Genomic DNA, 23076 nt, shown 5'->3' on the forward strand with positions numbered 1-23076 from the left:
CAGCTGAGATAATTAACCTCAGCTCAGTAAGATTCATACCATTTCACCATAGTTCCTACTCACTGTAAAACAACCAATGTAATTAAGTCCTAAAAACAAAATAGTGTAAGAAACCTCTCAGTGTGGAAGATATATCTAGTTAATCACTGTATATTAATCAATCATATGGTGTTGTGATATGTTACTTTGACCCTAGTGCACAGGGTCTTGGGTTCAAGACTTGGTAGTAATATGTTTTGGGTTGGGAGGGTGGCCTAATGGTTAAGGTGTTTGCCTTACAAACACAAGGTACACGGTTTGAATCTCACAGGGGATAATTGGTTAGGCTTGAAATGGCTCGCAAGGGCAGTTAGCCTAGTACTACTCTATGAACCTATGAACCTAAGATAATGGTAGTAGAAAGTGAACTTAAACTCATCCTAAGTAAAAAAAATAATAAAAAATATATAATTTGAAATATTGTACAGAATTACTAAGTATTCAAAAGTAATCCAAGTGAGGTAGGCAGTCGGTTTCTAGTTGAAAATCCTTTACTAAGTACACAGACAAGGGATCCAAGTAAAACAAATGTAACATTTTGTTTTTTTTTTTGTTTTTCTTGGATCGCTTGTATGTATACTTAATAAAGGATTCTTGACTGGGAACAGACTGTCTACCCTGCGTGGATTAAATGATAGCTGTTCGTTAACTCCTGTTTTAAAATTAAGATATTATATTATTTGAAATTATTTGACACCACATTAAATAGTTTTAAATAAGAGATATTTGTTGTTTATATATGCACACATTTTTATTTAAAGTTTTAATATATTTTTAACTATGGGTTTAATTTATTGGTGAAATGGGTCATGTGACTCAAATAAGTGTATATTATGAATTAATGGGTGGAACTATTTGTTCTGATGAAGTTCCGAATTTAGTGAACAAAAGCGCTTAACCACATTTTTACTGTTCAATAAAGGTGACTTTTGGCTCTTACATCTTCAGTGGCTTGGACATTCCTGTGTATTTGCAAGTTCCTTACACTGTTCTGTTTTTGGACCCACTATACTTGTTTAGTGGGTTGTTTGAGACTTTGGGGATACCACAGAGATTACTTGTATTTAAGTCCTAAAAACAATGATAAAGTCAGCATGTTTGTAACAGAGCTGTCCCTGCACCCCCATCTTCCTGTACTTAAATATAAGAACTCCAACTCACCCATCAAGTTGCTGCAGAACAGATGTCTGCTACAGAGACAGTACTGAAGCAAGCATCCATGGGTCTAGTGGGATGACCCACGATCCCAGCATTTTCTAGTTGGTGATGTGCAGCCTGTCATGAAAATCTAATGTAGCTGACAGATCACTAAGAAAGGGTTTGCTCAACGACTGTGAGCTCTTCCCCTCACCAAAGCAAATAACGGCTGTATTATCATTTAAAGTCTCCTCAAACTCATTCATATAAATCAAGTAAAACTGAAGCAGCTGCTACGCATTCAGTATGAAAGATGGATTAGTCTGAATCCTTATACGAGAACAAATATATTTAAATACACATCAGGGTTTTTTGCTTGTAGATCTAAGATTCTACATGACTACTACCAGAAAAAACTTTTTCAAGATAGGAACTTCTGTGCCACAAAATCAATAGGTTTAAATGGGGGACAGGTAAGCCTGCCATTCCTGAAGTTTAAATCTGACAGACATTAGAAGTTTTTCAATGGCGGGTGTAGATGTAAAAGCCATTTGAGGAACTGCATGACCAGCTTATATGAGACCACAGTCCTGAAAGCCAAAAACACAGCTGACCTGTTCATGAAATAAGGGAGAGCAAATTTGTACAGGTGTCTGCTATGACAGGCCAGCATGACCGCACATGGTCTGACTGGAGCAGCATACGGTACTGCACTGGTGTGAATGGGCCAAATGGAGAACATACGTCATATGACAAAGAAAATCTGTCTCCTGGAAGTCTTTCTGGTGGCCCAGTTACTTCTGATACTTTGCCTGATGGGCTGATGGAATCAGAACATCTACAGCAGAAGTGATGCCCTGAGCTGTAGCTCGCTACCCCATTAATGTGGGGGACCTCCCCTTGTTTAGGATGATGAGAATCTCTTGAACAGTCAAGGTCGAATAAGCCTGGAAATTCACCCTTCTCAGTAATCATGATGAGAATTAGAATAGATCCTTCTTCCATAAACTTGCAATGAGATATGGAATCAGGAAGGTATACAGGAATCTCCTTTGCCAATGGATGGATACCACGTCTGCCATAAACTGCTTATTACACTGCTGCACTGAGAAGAAGGGAGGGGAGCCATCATCCCTTTAAGTGTACCCCACTTTCAGAAGACCTGATCCATGTGTAACATCAGAATGTGCAGCTGAAGGACAGTGGTTAGTGTTTTGGTAATCAAGTTCAAGACCTACTGGCAACTGAGGAGCTTGACGCCTCAAATTCCATGCTGGAATTTGTAGATGGGCATTTAGTCATCCAGTTCTATCTTGACGGTATAGTGCAATGAACCAAGTTTGACAGAGGGAGAAGAGTTTATTCATTAAGTACTGGAGTCTTTAAGATATAAAGACGTCACACTTCATGGTACAGCTGACATTAATTATTACTTAGTCCAAGTGTCCTCATTTGTTCTGGTCACTTTGTGGCATTCCAAGTAAAGGGTTTCCAACAGAACAGGCTCCTTTCATGCCCTTGTATGCCAGTCATGTGTGTCCTCTCAGCAGGTGATAAGACACAAAAGAGAGTGAGAGAGAGAGAGAGAGAGAATGTTGCTGTGGTCTTTACCTAAAATACAATTCTTCAATTCTTCTTCTTTGTGAGTAATCTTTCAGCCTTATGGTATGTGAGTATATTACACAACTGGGTGTGGTATTCTAGAAAAGGATACAACAAGAGCTGCATTCAAAGGACAACAACATCCAAGGTATGACTCTCAAACCAGAGTGGATCAGGTTGGCAACTATGTATGCATTGCTGATAGTAAAAACTAAATCCAGCCCCCCCAACTGCTAGTACCCCTTAATAAACTCTACTACACATATCATACTTTCACAGTGCTAGCCCAAAATTATTGGGAATCCCCACAAACTAATGTAAAGGTCACTGAGTCCTCCCAAAAATTCAGAAAGCATCTTAACCAACAACAACATAAAGATGCCACATGCAATGGAGAGTCGCCCACTTCAGGCTGAATAAATGTCACAATGATTCTCTCCATCACCTTGAAAAATATGCTGTTAGGCTTATTGGTCTGTGCTTACCATGTGTGTGGAATGGCCTTCCCTGTGGAGTGGGACTACAACAGTCTGCTTCCAAACATCAAGGACATAGCTGTTTTTTAATGGGGTATTAAGAGTATACATGAGTGGGTATACTACACTATTTCTGATTGCACAAATTATGCTTCATGGCACCTCATCTGATTCCATGTAACTGGTACATCAGATCTAAATTAGGGCAAAGGTGATCAGTTATAATTTTGAGTAGGGTCATGTTGTGGAGAAGAAGAGTGCATGGAGATCCCTTTTGTTGCCTGAAATTTGTTTGAAATTTGCAACTGTATTAGCTACATCTGTTGGCTGTGTTACAGTGATACCATTTTATAGGTTCATAGGTAGGTACTAGGCTATAGGCCTGAGGGCCAAAGCAAGCCTAGCCAACAGGGTATTGGCTTCCGCCACCCATGTATTGTTAAATTCCTTCCCCTCTATCTTGTAGGGCCCCAGACATAATCAAGGGGGTGAACTTCCTATCACCCATCCACTTATCAAGGTTTTTCTTGGATAATGCTAATGATGAGCTCTGCTTGACGTGGATGGGAATTTTGTTCCAGAGCATGGAAAGTCTCTGAGACAAGAATATATCCCGCCAGCATGTCCTATTTATTGCTGTGGTGAGGTTTAGGCCCCTAGAGCGTGTGGCTCGGGAACATCGGGATTTCTTCAAGTGGAGCATGTCCAGCAATTCCAGGTTTGACATAGCTTTGTATGTCAGACAGAGGTCTCCTCTGAGTAAGCGGTATGCGACCGAGTAAAGTTTGAGTTTCTTGAGCCATTTGGCATAGGGTAATTGTTTGAGGCCAGCAATCCTCTTGGTGAGGTACTTTTGGGGCCTCTCAAGTTGTTGTAGGTGTCTTGTGAGGTACATCCCAAATAGGGCATTGTATTCAATGATAGGTCTGATAAGTGATGGGTAGAGGGGAATGATGACTTCCTTATCCCTAGATGAAAACCCTTTTGTGATTAGGTGGGCCACGTAGAAAGATTTTCTGACCATTGTAGCAATGTGGTTATCAAAGGAGAAGTTACTATCTACTTGGGTCCCAAGGTCTCTTATCACACTTTCTATGTTAAGTGAACTTCCCTCTATTTGGTAATTCATGGGTACCATGTTTTTACCAAAGGGGATAACAATGCACTTTTTGGCATTTAGCTTGAGGCCATGATGTCAATACCAGGTGTCTGTCTTGGTGGGGTGCTTTTGCAGGATGTCTACGTCAGCAGGGGAATTGATAATGACACCTAGTTTGCAGTCGTCTGCGAACTTGGTTAGCCATAGACCCTTGGTGTTTGCTTGCACTTCAGAGAAGTATATACCAAACAGGAGGGGTCCCAAGACTGAACCCTGGGGTACACCACTTGTCACTGGTTTGGAGTCGGATCTGGAGTTTGCAACTGTTACTGTGTGGGTTCTGTCCATGAGCCAGTTGGCCAACTATCTCGTGACGTAAGGGTTTATGTTAAGGTTGATGAGTTTATCTATGATTCCTGAATGAGGGATAGTGTCGAAGGCTTTAGCGAGGTCCAGGTAGGCTGTGTGGACTACCTTGCCCTTGTCTATGGTCTTAGTAACTGTTTCAATGAAGTCTATCAGGTTTAGGAGACATGACCTACCTTTTACAAATCCGAATTGTGTAGCATCCAGAGTTTGGAGGTTACCAATATTTTTGTTTATGAGTTCCATGATGACAAGCTCCATGGCCTTGCAGACAAGGCTTGTCAGGCTAATAGGTCTATAGTTCCCAAGGTCTGTGGTGGTTCCTCCTTTGTGGAGTGGGATAACCATTGCTGTGTGCCATTCTGTGGGCACATAGCCTGTGGTGAGGCTTTGATTGAACATGGATTTTAGGTGGGGGGGCTGGTTCATTTTAGAGTTCATCTAAGACGCAGCCTGGGATGTTGTCCGGTCCCATGGACACTATGTTTTTGGCTTTAGAGTATGCCATTTTTACCTGTGTGTTTATGATTACCAGGGCTTTACAACCATCTGGGATAATTATAGGCCCTTTGGGGGTGAGGGGGGAGTAAAGTTTGCACTGAACCAATCTGCCAATATGTTGACAATATCAGTTGGCACTGTATATTTTGTGCCATTCTGTTGTAGCTCGGTGCAGATCTGGGTGTTGCCATGGAGGTTCTTGGCATAGCTAAAGAATGCCTTGTGGTTGTCTTTGGAGTCTGTGTAAATTTTTCTTTCAAAATTAACTTTGGAGGATTTTATGAGGGATCTTAGTTTCTTACTGAGGCCCGTCAATGAGTTCCTCCATACCTGGGTTTTTACTCTCTTTTGCAACAGTTTCTTCCTTCTGTTGTAGAGTTTGTTAATGGCAGGGGACCACCAGATCAGCTTCCTTTTTTGGAGGATAGCATCTTGGTTTTGTTGGGGATAGCACAATCCATGCACTCATGCAGGTGCTTGTAGAGTGCATTTGTGTAGGATTCAGCAGTCCTGACTGTATTGAGTGTGTTATCCATCTGCAGGGGCATCGTGAAGTTAGTCACCTCAGTTTTGAGCAGAGTGAAGTTTGCTTTGGAAATTTTTTTTACGATGGTTTCCTTGTGTGGGGGTGGGTTCGGGATGTGGATATCTAGGGTGATTAGTTTATGGTCTGATCTAACAAGCAAGGAGTTGATCTCGGGCATTGAGCACCAGTCACCCATGTTGGTGATGACCAGATCCAGAATATTGTTGCCCCTGGTGGGGGTGTTGACTGGCTGATCCAGGGCATTACAGTTAATAAATTCCAGGAATCATTGAGCAAGGGGGTTATTACAAGAGTAGTTTTCCCAGTTTATGTTAGGGTAGTTGAAGTCGTCCATTATTATGGTGGTTGGTTGGACCCTCATTTTTTCCAATGTCTCCAGGAACGAGGAGTGAGGGTCCTGGGTCATGGTGGGGGATCTATAACAAGCTAAAATTTGGAATGCATTTTTGCCCTGGGTTAGTTGCACTTGGATGATTTCAGAAGCATCATGTTTTGCACCTAGCCTGGAGGTGTGGATGTCCCTGATAAATATGGACACACCTCCACCCTTCGTGTTTCGGTCCAGATTTTGTGGCAGAAATGTGTGGTATGAGTTATAGCCTGGTAGTGCTGGGGTGCTCTTGGGAGCCTTGAACCAGGTCTCACTCAATGCACAAATATCAATGTTCTCCATTTTGAGGAGTGCTTCAAGTGAGTGCATTTTGAGGTTTAGACTCTTAGCATTGAGTAACATTGCCCTCAGTTTTTTGTTACCTGTAGTTCTTATGGTGGTGACGGAACAGTATGCCAAGAGTATTTTGGAGGTGAAAAGAGTGTCGGATAGAGTGATGTTTATGAAGCTGGAAATTGATGGTGTAATGATGAATGTTGTTAGTGCATATGCTCCACAAGTTGAGTGTGCGATGGATGAGAAAGAAAAATTTTGGAGTGAATTGGATGAAGTGGTGATGGCTGTACCCAAGGGTGAGAGAGTGGTGATTGGAGCAGATTTCAATGGGCATGTTGGTGAAGGGAACAGAGGGGATGAGGAGGTGATGGGTAGGTATGGTGTTAAGCAAAGGAATGCAGAAGGTCAGATGGTAGTGGATTTTGCGAAAAGGATGGACATGGCTGTGATGAATACGTATTTTAACAAGAGGGAGGAGCATAGGGTGACATACAAGAGTGGAGGAAGATGCACACAGGTGGATTATATCCTATGTATGAGGTCCAGTCTGAAGAAGATTGGAGACTGTAAAGTGGTGACCGGGGAAAGTGTAGTTAGGCAGCATAGGATGGTGGTTTGTAGGATGACATTGGTGATCAAGAAGAGGAGGATGAGTGTGAGGGCAACACCAAGGATCAAATGGTGGAAATTGAAAAAGGGTAATTGTGAGATGATGTTCAGGGAAGAGTTAAGACAGGCACTGGGTGGCAGTGAAGAGTTACTGAAAAGCTGGGTAACTACAGCAGAGCTAGTAAGAGAGATGGCTACAAAGGTGCTTGGTGTGACATCTGGAAAGAGGAAGGAGGACAAGGAGACCTGGTGGTGGAATGAAGAAGTACAGGAGAGTATACAGAGAAAGAGGTTGGTGAAGAAGAAGTGGGATTGTCAAAGAGATGAAGAAAGTAGACAAGAGTATAAGGAGATGAGGTGCATGGCAAAGAGAGAGGTGGCGAAGGCTAAGGATAAGGTGTATGAAGAGTTGTATAAAAGGTTGGACACTAAGGCGGGAGAAAAGGAACTGTTCCGATTGGCTAGACAGAGGGACTGAGCTAGTAAAGATGTGCAGCAGGTAAGGGTGATAAAGGATAATGAGGGAAATGTACTCACAAGCGAGGAGAGTGTGTTGAGCAGATGGAAAGAGTACTTTGAGGGGTTGATGAATGAAGACAATGAGAGGGAGAGAAGGTTGGATGATGTGCGGATAGTGAATCATGAAGTGCAGTGGATTAGCAAGGAGGAAGTAAGGATAGCTATGAAGATGATGAAGAATGGAAAGGCTGTTGGTCCAGATGACATACCTGTGGAAGCATGGCGGTGTTTAGGTGAAATGCAGTGGAGTTTTTAACTAGATTGTTTAATGAAATCTTGGAAAGTGAGAGGATGCCTGAGGAATGGAGAAAAAGTGTTTTGGTACCGATTTTTAAGAATAAGGGTGATGTGCAGAGCTGTAGTAACTACAGAGGGATTAAACTGATCAGTCACAGCATGAAGTTATGGGAAAGAGTAGTGGAAGCTAGGTTAAGAAGGGAGCTGATGATTAGTGATCAGCAGTATGGTTTCATGCCAGGAAAGAGCACTACAGATGCGATGTTTGCTCTGAGAGTGTTGATGGAGAAGTACAGAGAAGGTCAGAAAGAGTTGCATTGTGTCTTTGTGAATTTAGAGAAAGCATATGACAGGGTGCCTAGAGAGGAGTTGTGGTATTGTATGAGGAAGTCGGGAGTGTCAGAGAGGTATGTAAGAGTGGTACAGGATATGTATGAGGGTAGTGTGACAGCGGTGAGGTCTGCGGTGGGAGTGACGGATGTGTTTAAGGTGGAGGTGGGATTACATCAAGGATCAGCTCTGAGCCCTTTCTTATTGGCAATGGTGATGGACAGGTTGACAGACGAGATCAGACAGGAGTCCCCGTGGACTATGATGTTTGCAGATGACATTGTGATCTGTAGTGAGAGTAGGGAATAGGTGGAAGAGACCCTGGAGAGGTGGAGATATGCTCTAGAGAGAAGAGGAATGAAGGTCAGCAGGACTAAGACAGAATGTATGTGTGTGAATGAGAGGGAGGATAGAGGAATGGTGAGGATGCAGGGAGTAGAGGTGGCGAAGGTGAATGACTTTAAGTAGTTGAGATCAACAGTTCAGAGTAATGGTGAGTGTGGAAGAGAGGTGATGAAGAGAGTACAGGCAGGATGGAGTGGGTGGAGAAGAGTGTCAGGAGTGATTTGTGACAGACGAGCACCAGTAAGAGTGAAAGGGAAGGTCTACAAGAGGGTAGTGAGACCAGCTACGTTATATGGGTTGGAGACAGTGGCACTGACAAAAATCAGGAGTCAGAGCTTGATGTGGCAGAGTTGAAGATGTTAAGATTTGCACTGGGTGTGACAAGGATGGACAGGATTAGGAATAAGTATATTAGAGGGTCAGCCCAGGTTGGAAGGTTTGGAGACAAAGCCAGAGAGGCAAGATTATGTTGGTTTGGACATGTGCTGAGGAGGGATGCAGAGTATATTGGGAAAAAGATGCTAAGGATGAAGCTGCCAAGTAACAGGAAAAGAGGAAGGCCTAAGATAAGGTTTATGGATGTGGTGAGAGAGGACATGCAGGTGGTTGGTGTGACAGAGCAAGATGCAGAGGACAGGAAGAAATGGAAACAGTTGATCTGCTGTGGCGACCCCTAACGGGAGCAGCCAAAAAAAGAAGAAGAAGAAGTTCTTATGGTGGTGGGTTTGTTTTTTAAGCCTTGCCTAAAGGGGCTGCAAGAGCCTTGCCAATATCCTGACTCCCAGGGGTGACAGGTGCAGGCCATCTCTGGTGAAGCATTGTGGCCTGTCAAGCATGTCAGCCCAGGTTGACAGATACTGGATCCCCTTTGAATGACACCAGAAGTTTAGCCAATTGTTGAAGTTGATCATCTTATCCTTGTACTGTGGTATCATTTTTGGTGAAGGCAGGATGCTAGTCGGGGCTAGGGTCATACCTGCCTGGGCTACAAGATTGGAGAGCTCTTCCATGTCTCTTTTCATGTAGTCCAGGGAGGTAAGTCTCAGGTAATTTACACCAACATGGACTATGACAGTCATATTTGTACTTGCCTTGTAGTGACCTGAGTGCATGCGTTATGTGGCAGATTCTGGCACCCAACAAGCAGCTGACACAGTAACCTTCTCTTTGTCCAGCCTGGTGAGTGGGAAATTGGTGTGCCTGACTATAGAGTCACCTATCACTAGTGTGTTGGGTATGTTGTTTTGTCTTATGTGCTGTGGTTGTGCGGCACACCGAGTTTGTGGGCTATGTGTTGCTTGGGGTGTGTTGGTTGCAGGAGGTTGCTTGTGTGTCTGCTTTGGAGGTCTCTGTTGCCTAGGCAGATTTGGATTTTTAATCAGAGCCTCCGTATATGTCTTGGTGTTTCTAAGTGTGGGTCTTGGAGGTGTTCTAGCACACAGCATATTTTTCTCTCCCTTTATTTTTTTCTGATGTAGTTGTAGAAGGTCTTATTACTGTCACCATCCAAACATATTTACAGTTACTTAACATTTCATAATGAAACATCATACCATTCGGCACTGCATTCATTTCCATACGTCTAACTTACAGATCACTTATCTTGTCTCTGCAGTGCTAACCTAACACTGTCTGCATACGTCAGTACCTATCAGTGCAATTAGCAAGGAATAAGGAAATATGTTATCACCTTTCACTAACGGTGACCAGCCACACCTTTCCCTGACATACTTCTAAACATGTATCATTATTATGGAGAATAATCATGCTTCACTCACACATAATTTATGTACCTTCACTTCCGTGTTTTTCTACTGGGGTGAAAGATGGATATATCATTAAAGAACTCAAATTCCCATGCAAACACCCTTGTTCTCTGCATATTTTAATTATCATTCTATATACAAGCATAGATAGTCCCAACACACATCACCTTCCTCAACTTTTGTGTTGTTCTGCAGTTTACAATCTCATTTTCTTTTACTGCTGCTTTATGTCCCTCCTTTACTCACAGTGCAGTGCTTTTTAATTGGCTCCACAAACGGCCCCCCATCAACAAACAGGCACCCGTGCCTGTTGTACTGCTATAGGACAGTGCTGACAACTCTACAAATACCGCCATGCCTGCTTCCTGCATTAATGTATAAACTTCCCTCACTTGTATCCAATCCTATATAAATAAGTGAGCAACTATGTTACCACCATGGCTGCTTCCTGTATTAATGTATAAACTTCCCTCACTTGTAACCAATCCTATATAAATAAGTGAATAATTATGTTACCACCATGGCTGCCTCCTGCATTAATGTATAAACTTCCCTCACTTGTATCTAATACTATATAAATAAGTGAGCAACCATGTTACCACCATGGCTGCTTCCTGCATTAATGTATAAACTTCCCTCATTTGTATCCAATACTATATAAATAAGTGAGCAACTATGTTACCACCATGGCTGCCTCCTGCATTAATGTATAAACTTCCCTCACTAGTATCCAATACTATATAAATAAGTGGCCAACTATGTTACAGATTTCCCCTTTTGTCAATTTACAACTCATCACTGAGGACTACAATTTACTTAGTACACAAACATCCACTACATACATACGGTAACTTCCTGTACGCTCAGCTCTCATCTACTTTACATATTGTATCAGTCTATGGCATGCCTCTCTTTCAGCCACAATGTCAGTATGTAAACCCGACAGTATAATCATCAGGACATAAGGAAATCTGTTACTAACTGTACATACATACTTCTATTTTACTATTTATTTAACTATACACGCTTCTTAAAGACATCCAACACTGCTGTTGACTCCTACTCATTTCACATACACATCTCTTACTTTCGCTATAATCCTTCTGTAACACAGTGATCTCTTAAATATTTCCAATCATATACCCTTAATAATAAAGAAAACATAAAAGGAAGATACTCATCCTATCTCAGGAACACCACTCTTTCAATAAACGTACGACATTCCACAAGATATTTCAAGAATAATCAATTAACTATTGTTAGCAAACCTTCCTCGCATTGGTTATCGCTTTACTTCTGCATGAATCCTTTATTCCTAACATTTTATCACAATGGATGCAATTTACATATAATCCTTAATGCTTGGACTAGAAATATTAATAACACAACTCAACTCACTAGCCAGAACTCAACATTTATATTACATAGTAAAACATTTTAGTTATTTTAAATATATTTAACTTCACCTTGCTTGCATTTTATCATTTTCCTTTAGTATGACATTTCCAGACAGTTAAAGTTTACCACGTGTTACAGTTTCAATAAAAAAACAGTTTTCTAATCTCTAACAAATATAAGCATTAAGTCAAAATGTTAATATGGTCCCAAATAATATGTTTCAAAAAGTTGTTGTGTCTTTCGGCTTATCCCGGTTAGGGGTCGCCACAGCGGAACTCCGGTCCGCTAATGTTTGGTGGCGGATTTTTACGTGCCGAGTTACCAGCCCTGACGCACAACCTTCAACGAAGGTACGCCCATTCACGCATGCTTCCACGCAGAAGACGCTCTAGCTGAGAATCGAACGGGACAATGTCTTGCTGTGAGGCGACAAAGCTACTGCAGCACCACTACCGTGGGTATGTTTCAAAAAGTATATAATCAAAAAATATATACTCTTTTATATTAACACTTGAGACGTAAATGTATCCCCAGTCATTCGAATTACTTAACTTGTCACATAATTAATGCTTCCTCAAACTGCTGTTCAAGCATATGATTAGATTTGTATGTTTTTATAATGTAACACTGTTAATAAAACGGGTCTATGTTAAATCATCGAATGCTTAAAAAAGCGAACGATGATTTATCAAACTCATGTAAGCGAAAGCTTACAATCTCGAATGCTTAGAACAGTGATTTTTTTCCAAGGGAAACAAATCGCTGTTCCACAAAACAAAAAAAAAATTTAAAACATTACATAAAGTGGGGGGTTGTGCCTCCAACACCCCCCCTACTTAAATATACCAACTCCGAGATCACACTACAGTGAGGAAACCGGCAAAGTAACGGAAGTGGCCAAGCGATTTCTTTCCCAGGGAAAGAATTCGCTTACATGCCATTTCGCTATTTTGCCTTTTCGTGCTTTCAAGTTCGATCAAGACGCATTCGAAAGAATGCATCTTCGATCATTTAATAGGAACCATAACAAAACACCTTTTTCAGTGCTGTAATAGCTACTCAAATGTCAACATAAATTGTTTACTAAAATGTGATTAATTTTCACCATATTTTGCAACGTCTAAAATAGTAAGGCTGTGTTAAGATATACAAAAACTTACTAATGCGGTCACTTGCTCTCTTATCCTTTCCATCTTAATAACCTACTTACACTAAAGAGTACATATTCCTGCAAAGGCTGATATTATAAAATATATCCTAATTGTTTCACCTCAGGACTGACATGAAAATGCTCAGATCAATAAACAAATACAAATTTAAAGCAGCATATTACATGACTGAATAATGTCACTCATAATTCTTACAACTTATCTCTCATAAGAGGCTATTTTATCTAACCTAAATATCCTTACTGCAAAGTTTTCTCAAAAAGTTTTAGGATAACATGGTTGCTAACACAATCAATATTTAATAACATTATGTACCTCTAAATATAAAAAAAAGTAGCATTGTATTCACAACTTAAGAAATGCAAGCATTTCTTTACTGCATTTTTCTAACTTAAGTAAAAATAAAAACAAAAGAAGATGGATGACTCCCTCATAGTGTATTATTCCTCACTTAAATACTATTATGCTATAATTTTCTAGCTGGAACTGAAAATAAACATTTTCATATGGTCATTTCCACATTCTGCAGTATGCAACTGTCCTACATAAATAAATAAATATCACCTTACAAATAAGCGTAACTGCTTGCACAAACTATGACTACATAACACACTGTTGTCACCTAACACACACTTAACATCAACATACTCAAGTATACCAACAAATATAGATTTGTTTTATAGCGTACATCTACACAAGTGAGGAATATCCCTCATATTTTCAATTATTTCTATAGGGAGAGCATAAAAACTATTGCTTACCCAATATATAAGCCAAATGTTAGCCTTTCTTTAACTTGAATTTTAATGTAAACCCACCCTTACTATTACCGAATTTACACAATCAAGTGGATCCTTCGGGTCTATCCAACCATCTTGTACAAGGAACTGCATGCAATAACAGAAGTCTCTTTTCATGTGAACCAAATCTCTTTCCCCATTCGGCCTTTATTTCTCCAATCAGTAATATGAATATCTCTTAGTTTAATAGTCTTTTTTGTTTTTATTCCACAAGAATTAGGCCAATATCAGTGGTAGTTTGCCTAGCTGCTATATAAGCGACTGACATGATTTACTGAAAAAAAAAAAAAAAACAATTGTGAAAAAAAAACTGTAACCACATCAAATGTCACACAGGAATTTTACACAAAAAACAATGTTTTTAATAAGGTTAAGAGCCAGAAGTTACCAGAGAGGAATGAAAGTATTTAACCTTATTCAAAACATTTTTTGCATTACATTTTTGTACAGTCTATCAATATAACATTTTATGATTTGGTTCAAGGTATCAGGTGTGGGGCCTTTCTACCTGTATGTAAATGAATGAGTAGCAGAAGACAACTGGCACGCACAGGGCTTGGTGTGCTTGTACAGTCTGGATGTGATGTCATAGGGAGTGACGCCATGTCTGGATGTTATGACACGATGTGCAATGGCAATTCTACATACAGCCCTGAATATGGAAACTTCTAAGAAAAATTCAGTAAAGTTGAATATGATGACAATCAGCAGCTCAGAAAGAAGCATCTCAAATAACGGATCAAACATTTCAGGTCATAATCCCACCATCTACTTACTGTTGGGGGTGACTTCAGAGCTGTCCATCTGAAGAGTGGTCATTGCTTCTTCCAAAACACCAGATGCAAGACTCCCATGTTTTTCAAACAGCAACAGAAGCTTCTCTTTCGGGATTATAAAACCTGTTTATTAAAAAAGGTAAATATTAAACAGTTAAATGCTGTGACATTGCATTTTATCTGCCATCATTTATGATTTCAACCTCAAAGGAAAGTGAGAAAAAATGCATGGATGCACACACACTAAAACACAGCAGTACCAAAGTTGACTGAAAAAACAAAATAAAAATCAGAATTATATTATCCTTCAGCAAGTTGTTTAAAATGCTCCAGTAATGGTTTTTCTGTCATTATGTGAACAAATCATCAGGATTAGAGACTCCCAAAATGCACACAGTCCGATAATAACCTCTGTGCAGTATGAAGAAAGTCAGAGGCATGAATCCTGGCACAGACCAATGGCTGCTTCTTTGAGGTAGTATTGTCTGCATGTTCATTTTGACCCATTCTCAGAAACTGGATGAGACTATGACTTTGTCCACCTTCTGTTCTTTTGGACCAATAGAAATATCACCACTATCACCACTCAGAAAGACAACAGAAGACAATAATGACTATGGGCAGATGGCGGGGAGTCACCTGCTCTACATCCATTCATAGTTACTGTGTGGCTTATGATTAAACTATTCCAGCCTATTACTGCCACACTAATTTTTGGATTTCAGGCTCTTGTCCATACCAAGCTTACTGCCCCAAGTATTTAAGGAATGGACTGAGTTTAATAATAGATGGATTTCAATTAGAACCATAAAATAACGGTACTGCTGTTTATGTAGACAATCTGCATTCTTATGTGAACATAAACTAGCACCCTACTCCCTGATAGTCCTTACCATTTCCATAAACACTGGACGAAGACTTGGTCATTTTTAAAACAGAGTTTAAACCACCTACCTGATACACACTTCATACTGAAACTTTAGAGCTAATATCTGTTATAAGTTACAACTGATCTTCCAGCCCATTTCTGTTTATTGTGCTTCTATCCCATTTCTCGTGCTACACAACATGCTAACTGACTTAAACCAGCCTGCTACTACTTATCTGTTCTCTGAACTAACATCGTTCCAAGTGTTGTTGTCCCATTTCTTGTGCTACACAACATGCTGACTTAAATCAGCCTGCTACTACTTATCTGTTCTCTGAACTAACATTGTTCCAAGTGTTGCTGTCCCCGTTCTCGTGCTACACAACATGCTAACTGACTTAAACCAGCCTGCTACTACTTATCTGTTCTCTGAACTAACATTGTTCCAAGTGTTGCTGTCCCAGTTGTCGTGCTACACAACATGCTAACTAACTTAAACCAGTCTGCTACTACTTATCTGTTCTCTGAACTAACTGTTCCAAGTGTTGCTGTCCCATTTCTCGTGCTGTACAACATGCTAAGTGACTTAAACCAGCCTGCTACTACTTATCTGTTCTCTGAACTAACATTGTTTCAAGTGTTGCTGTCCCATTTATCGTGCTGTACAACTTGCTAACTGACTTAAACCAGCCTGCTACTACTTTTGTGTTCTCTGAACTAACATTGTTCCAAGTGTTGTTGTCCCATTTCTCATGCTACACAACATGCTAACTGACTTAAACCAGCCTGCTACTACTACTTGTGCGTTCTCTGAACTAACTGTTCCAAGTGTTGCTGTCCCAGTTCTCATGCTACACAACATGTTAACTGACTTAAACCAGCCTGCCACTACTTATCTGTTCTCTGAACTAACATTGTTCTAAGTGTTGCTGTCCCAGTTCTCGTGCTACACAACATGCTAACTGACTTAAACCAGCCTGCTACTACTTATCTGTTCTCTGAACTAACATTGTTCCAAGTGTTGCTGCCCCATTTCTCATGCTACACAACATGCTAACTGACTTAAACCAGCCTGCTACTACTTATCTGTTCTCTGAACTAACTGTTCCAAGTGTTGTTGTCCCAGTTCTCGTGCTGTACAACATGCTGACTTAAACCAGCCTACTACTACTTAACTGTTCTCTGAACTAACATTGTTCCAAGTGTTGCTGTCCCAGTTCTCCTGCTACACAACATGCTAACTGACTTAATTCAGCGTGCTACTACTTATCTCTTCTCTGAACTAACATTGTTCCAAGTGTATCATTTGGTTTATTTTAATGGCAGAGAATGAATTTACACATTTAGGCTTTATAGGCTACCCTACTGCCAAAAAACGCATACAATACAGACACCTGAAAGATAAGGACTGTACATCTCAACATCGATCACTGAATTTCTGTCTTTAAAATGCAGGCCCTTCTACTTGCCTATAGAGTTCAATGGAGTGTGTATTACAGCAGTCTGCATTCTACCCAATGCAAACACCAGTGACGCTATGTCTACTCTACATCAGTTAAGTGATGTCTAAAACAACAACCCAGAGTTTGCAGTAGTAACTGCAGGGGACTTTAACCAGACCAGCTTAAAGACAGTATTACCCCATTACCACCAACATGTGGACTTTGCCCCAATGGGGTAAATACACTGGGTAAGGTATATACCAACATTAAGCAACCATATAAAGCAGCATCTTATCCTCATGTAGGTAAGCCTGACCACCTAGCTATCATGCTGGTTCCTGCATATAAATCACTACTGAAAACCAGCAAACCAACTAGAAAACAAATAAGGCTATGGCCTGAGGAAGCAGTCTCAGGTCTGCAAGAATGCTTCAAGTGCATGGACTGGTCAGTGTTCGGAGAGGCAGCCATGATACACAACCACATTGACCTGGATACATACACAGAGTACGTCACGGACTACATCTCAAAATGTGTGGATGATGTAACAATCACCAAGTGCATCACCATATGGACAAATTAAAAGCCATGGCTAACCAGTGAGGTGTTCAAGTCCATAAAAGCAAGGAACACAGCATTCAGATCAAATTATATGGATGCTTTAAGGGTTGTAAGAGCTAAACTGAACAAAGGTATTAAGGATGCAAAGAGAACCTATGGCAGGAAGACCCAGAACCACTTTAGTGACCAGAGGGATACCAGAAGACTATGGAAGGGCATACAAACCATCACTGACTACAAACCTGCTTCAACCTCATACAATAACAGCAATGAATTTTTGAACCAACTGAACATCATCTTCAGCAGGTTTGATGCAGATAACACAACGGTGGCAAATGAACTACCTGTTTACAAGGATGAAGCAGTGCTGAGCATGAACACAACCGATGTCATCAAAACCTTGAAACGGGTCAACCCAAGGAAAACAGCTGGCCGAGATAGCATCATGTGTAGGGTACTACAGGAAAGTGTGAAAGGTCTGGCACCGGTACTCACAGACATCTTCAAAACTTCTCTACAGACAGCCAGTGTACCAAAATGCTTCAATACGATGACCATCATTCCCTTACCCAAAAACCCACAACCAACAACTCTAAATGACTACGGCCAGTGGCTTTAACCTCAACAGTGATGAAATGCTTTGAGAGGCTGGTTAAAGATCACATGGCCTCAAGTATACCAGCAACTCTGGCCACATTGCAGTTTGCATACAGGATAACCGTAGTACAGTGGATGCCATCTCCCTAGCAGGCCTCAAAACATTGACCCACTTGGGAGGCAAGAACTGCTATGCCAGACTACTGTTCATAGACTTCAGTTCTGCCTTCAGTACTGTCATCCCTCAGAATCTGATAATGAAACTACTACAGTTGGGCATCAACTCCCACTTATGTAATTGGATTCTAAGCGTCCTCACGGAAAGGCCTAACAGGGTTTGTATGGGTGACAACAGTTCTGAAAGCATAACCATGAATACAGGAGTAGCACAGGGGTGCATCTTAAGTCCTCTCCTATTCACCTTGCTGACACATGACTGGGTGGCCAGAAATGAGTCCAATAAAATCATCAAATTCGCAGATGACACCCCGGTCTTAGGTCTGGTCAGAGATGGAGAGGAGACTGCCTACAGGAAGGAGACTGAATATATGTTGGGCTGGTGTGACAAAAACAGCTTAGTGGTGAATGTCAGCAAGACTAAGGAACTGACTGTGGATTTCAGAAGGTCTCAAGAATGACACCAACCTCTAGAGATGAAAGGGATGATGGTGGAAAGGGTCAAAAGTACAAAGTTTCTGGGAGTACATATCACTGAGGACCTGTCACGGTCAGTCCATGTATCTTACATGGTCAAAAAAGCTCAGCAACGGCTGCATTTCCTAAGAAAACTGTGGAAGGCAAAACTATTGGAAGACCATCCTCCAACCTTTTTACAGGGATACTACCAAAAGCATCCTTACCTATAACGTCACTGTCTGTTACGGGGGATGCAACACCTCTGATCGCAAGGCTCTTAGGGGAGTTGTAAGGGCAGCAGAGAAAATCATTGGTTCCTCTCTTGCCCCTCTGGAAGACCTACATGAATCATGTTGCATCAGTAGAGCCAGGAAGATATCCCATGATCCTTCACATCCTGCAAATGGTATGTTTTCCCACCTCTCCTTGGGTAGGTGATACAGAAGTATGCACTGTAGGACTTTTAGAGTTACCAACAGTTTCTTTCCTTTCTCCATAAGACCACTGAACTCTTGTGAAAAATGAGCTGGAGACTGTCAATGCATTCTTCCCCTCCTACCACATAGTTATGTTATTTATCTGACTGTACAGATCCTTACTTGTCCAGGCTTTGTTGCACTATAAGTATTAAGCTTTTTCATGTGCAATAACTAACTGATGTGTATATTTAATGTTGGTTCACACCTTACCTTACCATGGGACTGTATGAAGTGCAATATAAATCACACTGTGCAATATTCATGCTGAACATTCCATATGCTGTTTAGTTCTTATGTTATAGTAATGCCACACAGATGTTGTTACTCAATTCTATTTATATGTAAAGTGTGTCTGGTCAGTATGTTATTTTATTCTATTTTTACTTTTTATTATGTTACTTTATTATTATTCTCTGTATGTATGTCTTTGCACTGGGAACGAAGCATCACAATTTCCTTCAGCTACACTGTGGTGTAGTTCGGAAAGACAATAAAGTTTTCTTTGACTATCTTAAGTACTCAAGCTGTACACAAGTATTTTTTTTCACTACAACATGTTTAAAAATGTCCCTCTCATCCTGTGGAAAAGGAATGATGTATTTTGTACTTCCTTCTTAAGCACACGTAAGTATTAACAAACGTACTAGCTCCTGCAAAGGGCTCATGAATTCCACCGTTTAAGCAACTGTACTTTAACTCTTTGTTGGTCTAATAAAATTTATCACATCACCTGTATATTTTAAAACTTGAAATGCATATCAGTTTGTTCATCTAAGTGTAAAAGACAAAGACAAATCATCATCATCATCCATTTTCTTTTTTTCCCATTTTTCCAGGAGGTTGTGGTGTTGCATCTCTACATCTCTCGACCGACAGCCACTTTCCTACCTTCTTTGACAATACTGCTTGACTGCATCAGGTCTTCTCTCAACCTATACATCCAGCTGTTGTCTGAATATCCTCAGTTCACTTTGCCTTCTTTCTCTCGCAAGTCTGCTTTACCAAATCACCGTATGCTTTCCTGCACATGTAATTAAACACTGTCATCTCTTCCCTTGGACCTTCTCTGCAACTGGGGCAACCTTGGCTTCTGCTCTAAAATCCTCATTTCATCATCTGTCCCCTAGTCAGCACCCTACCAACCATCTCAGTCATTTCATCTTCATCACCTTAAACTTCCTCAGCTGCTCTGCCTTCACTGTCCAGTTTGCTGTGCTGTATGGAAGCAATGATTGCCCACTTAATTTGAATAACTTACTTTTCATCTTCTGAATCATTCCTCTGTATCACTCTGCCCTTGACATTTTGTGCCATTTGGCTGTAGCATCTCTGATTATAGTTTTGACCTTCTTATTCAGATGTTCCTCCTCCTGAGCCACACTCCCTACACACCTGAAAATGTTCACCTGCTTCATTACTTTTCCCTTCTATTTCAATTTTCAGCATCCTCTGATTCCCCCCATTTACTGCTACCACATGTGTGTTCAGTTTTGCATTCCATTAACCAATCACTGACTGACGTTCCTGTTCAAAGCTTGCCTCTAGCACCATGTCATCTGCATACAGCAGAGTTGTTGATATCTTTTTCATCCCGTTTACTGATGTATTGGGCTCAGAAACGAATCACAGTGATCATTCAATCCCAGTAGGAATTCCTCAGAATGCTGTTCATACTTGTCTTATTAGGTCCTTGCACACTGCTTGCACTAATTTTATAAATATTTCTGGGACTTTGAATCATCACAGGATTGCCCAAATCAGCTTTTTTACCTTGTCATAAATCCTTCCACATCTAGAAATGCCCAGCTGGATTCTTTTTTCATCTTTACCTTCTTCTCAATTACTTATCTCACTGCAAACATCACGATGGTTGTACTGCATTCTCATGGGAATCCAAACTGCGCATCTCCAAACTTACTTTCTACTACTCAGCATATTAGTTTATCAGTCATCCTGTCGAACACCTTCATGCAGAGCAACAGGAGATGACATCTCCATACTGCCCACAGGTGGGAATATCCTTATGCAGCTTCTTGGAAATGGACATCATAATGGTAAGCGAGAGACTGGAATGAAGCAATCAGGTGTTAAACTGAACACTTATGGGAAAACCTCTGGTTGTGGGAAATGTATACCACTCTGCTTCCCATGATTTTAAAGGAAAAAGAAAACACACACTTGGTGATAGAAGTGCTTTCACATTTAACATACATGAAAGTTGGTTTGCTTCAACTTAGATAATATCAGAAACAATGCAAAATGCTGTGTCTCATTTTAACTATTGTGTAGGTGAAATACTATGAACTAAATGCCTTGCAATTTATTTGTGAAATTTACATTCTAACCAAGCAAAACATTTCCAAGATTTAACCTCATGAAATGATACTAAGTGAACAAACTTACTGATTCTAATAATATGCTATTGGTCTCTATGACCAGTGAATTTATTCTTGGTTCAATTTTTTTTACTTATGATTTACCCAGTGTAACTGCCTTTTTGTTTTAAAAGTTAATATAGAAGGACACTATGTCTTTGTAAAATGCAGATAAGAAGAGGCCAACAATGCCTTTGATTCAGATATGTCAGCAAAATTAAACGTAGCTAGAAAGAGCGACTTCTATAATTCAGCTGAATTGATTAACTTGAATGGTTGTAAAAGCAGAGTTTCTCCAGAACAAAGCAAATTTGCAGAGGTAGTATTAGCAACAAAACACTTCTGAGCCAAACTTTACAAAAACACAACACAAGCCAAGAGGCTCCACTATCTTGGATGTAGAAGCTGAAAGCAGCTACAAAATGTACACTGACCAAGGAGTGGCTAAAGCATGAATGTCCATGAGAGTCCCACCAAACATTCAAGAATCGTGGTAGGTGAAGTCACGAATGATTCCACTCTAATTCAGATCTTCCATGCAGAGAAACAATACCATTTATCATGCATGTCTTCTGAGAAGCCAGATAAAGGAGAGCAGCATGTGTGTGCAATCTGTGGAACATAAGGAGAGCAGCCTGTGTGTGTGCAATCTGTGGAACATAAGGAGAGTACTGTGTGTGTGTGTGTGTGTGTGTGTGTGTGTGTGTGTGTGTGTGTGTGTGTGTGTGTGTGTGTGTGTGTGCGTGTATGTGTGCATGTGTGTGTGTGTGTGTGTGTGTAATCTGTGGAATGTAAAAAGAGTACCCTGTGTGGGTCTGCAATCTGTGGAACATAAGGAAAGCAGCCTGTGTGTGCAATCTGTGGAACATAAGCAGAGCAGCCTGTGTGTGCAATCTGTGGAACATAAGGAGAGCAGCCTGTGTGAGCAATCTGTGGAACATAAGGACAGCAGCCTGTGTGTGTGCAATCTGTGGAACATAAGGAGAGCAGCCTGCATGTGCAATCTGTGGAACATAAGGAGAGCAGCCTGCATGTGCAATCTGTGGAACATAAGGAGAGTGCCCTGTGTGTGCAATCTGCGGAACATAAGGAGAGCAGCTTGTGTGTGCAATCTGTGGAACATAAGGAAAGTAGCTTGTGAGTGCAATCTGTGGAAAATATGGAGAGTACCCTGTGTGTGTGTGCAAACTGTGGAACATACAGAGAGTATCCTGTGTGTGCAATCTGTGGAACATAAGGAGAGCAGCCTGCATATGCAATCTGTGGAACATAAGTAGAGTAACCTGTGTGTGTGCAATATGTGGAATATAAGGAGAGTACCCTGTTTTTGTGCAATCTGTGGAACATAAGAAGAGTACCTTTTGTGTGTGCAATCTGTGGAACATAAGGAGAGTACCCTGTGTGTGTGTAATCTGTGGAACATAAGGAGAGTACCCTGTGTGTGTGTGTGTGTGTGTGTGTGCAATCTGTGGAACATAAGGAGAGTACCCTGTGTGTGTGCAATATGTGGAACAAAAAGAGAGAGTACCCTGTGTGTTTGAAATCTGCGGAACATAAGGGGAGCACCTTGTGTGTGCAATGTGTGGAACATGCTATTAGTGGAACCCATAAAAAGTAAAGCACCTTGTTTGTGCAATCTGTAGAGCAGAAGGAGAACACCTTGTGTGTGCAATCTGTAAGGACTGCACACTGTGTGTGCAATCTGTGGAACATGATATTAGTGGAACCCAGAAGA

The 23076-nt window shown here is 40.8% G+C and overlaps 1 protein-coding gene across 1 annotated transcript in view; it reads right to left on the reverse strand.

The window, feature by feature from the left end:
• Positions 1 to 23076, reverse strand: part of LOC122815139 (gastrula zinc finger protein XlCGF57.1-like) — a 123896-nt gene that overhangs the window by 36728 nt on the left and 64092 nt on the right. The window contains exon 3 of the mRNA XM_044087393.1: positions 14384 to 14506. Within this exon, the coding sequence (XP_043943328.1) occupies positions 14384 to 14506 (123 nt within the window). The remainder of the gene's footprint in view (positions 1 to 14383; positions 14507 to 23076) is intronic.

The sequence above is a fragment of the Protopterus annectens genome, chromosome 11.part0, assembly GCF_019279795.1.
Source record: "Protopterus annectens isolate FY-2018-M chromosome 11.part0, PAN1.0, whole genome shotgun sequence".
NCBI classification, from domain to species: Eukaryota; Metazoa; Chordata; order Ceratodontiformes; family Protopteridae; genus Protopterus; species Protopterus annectens.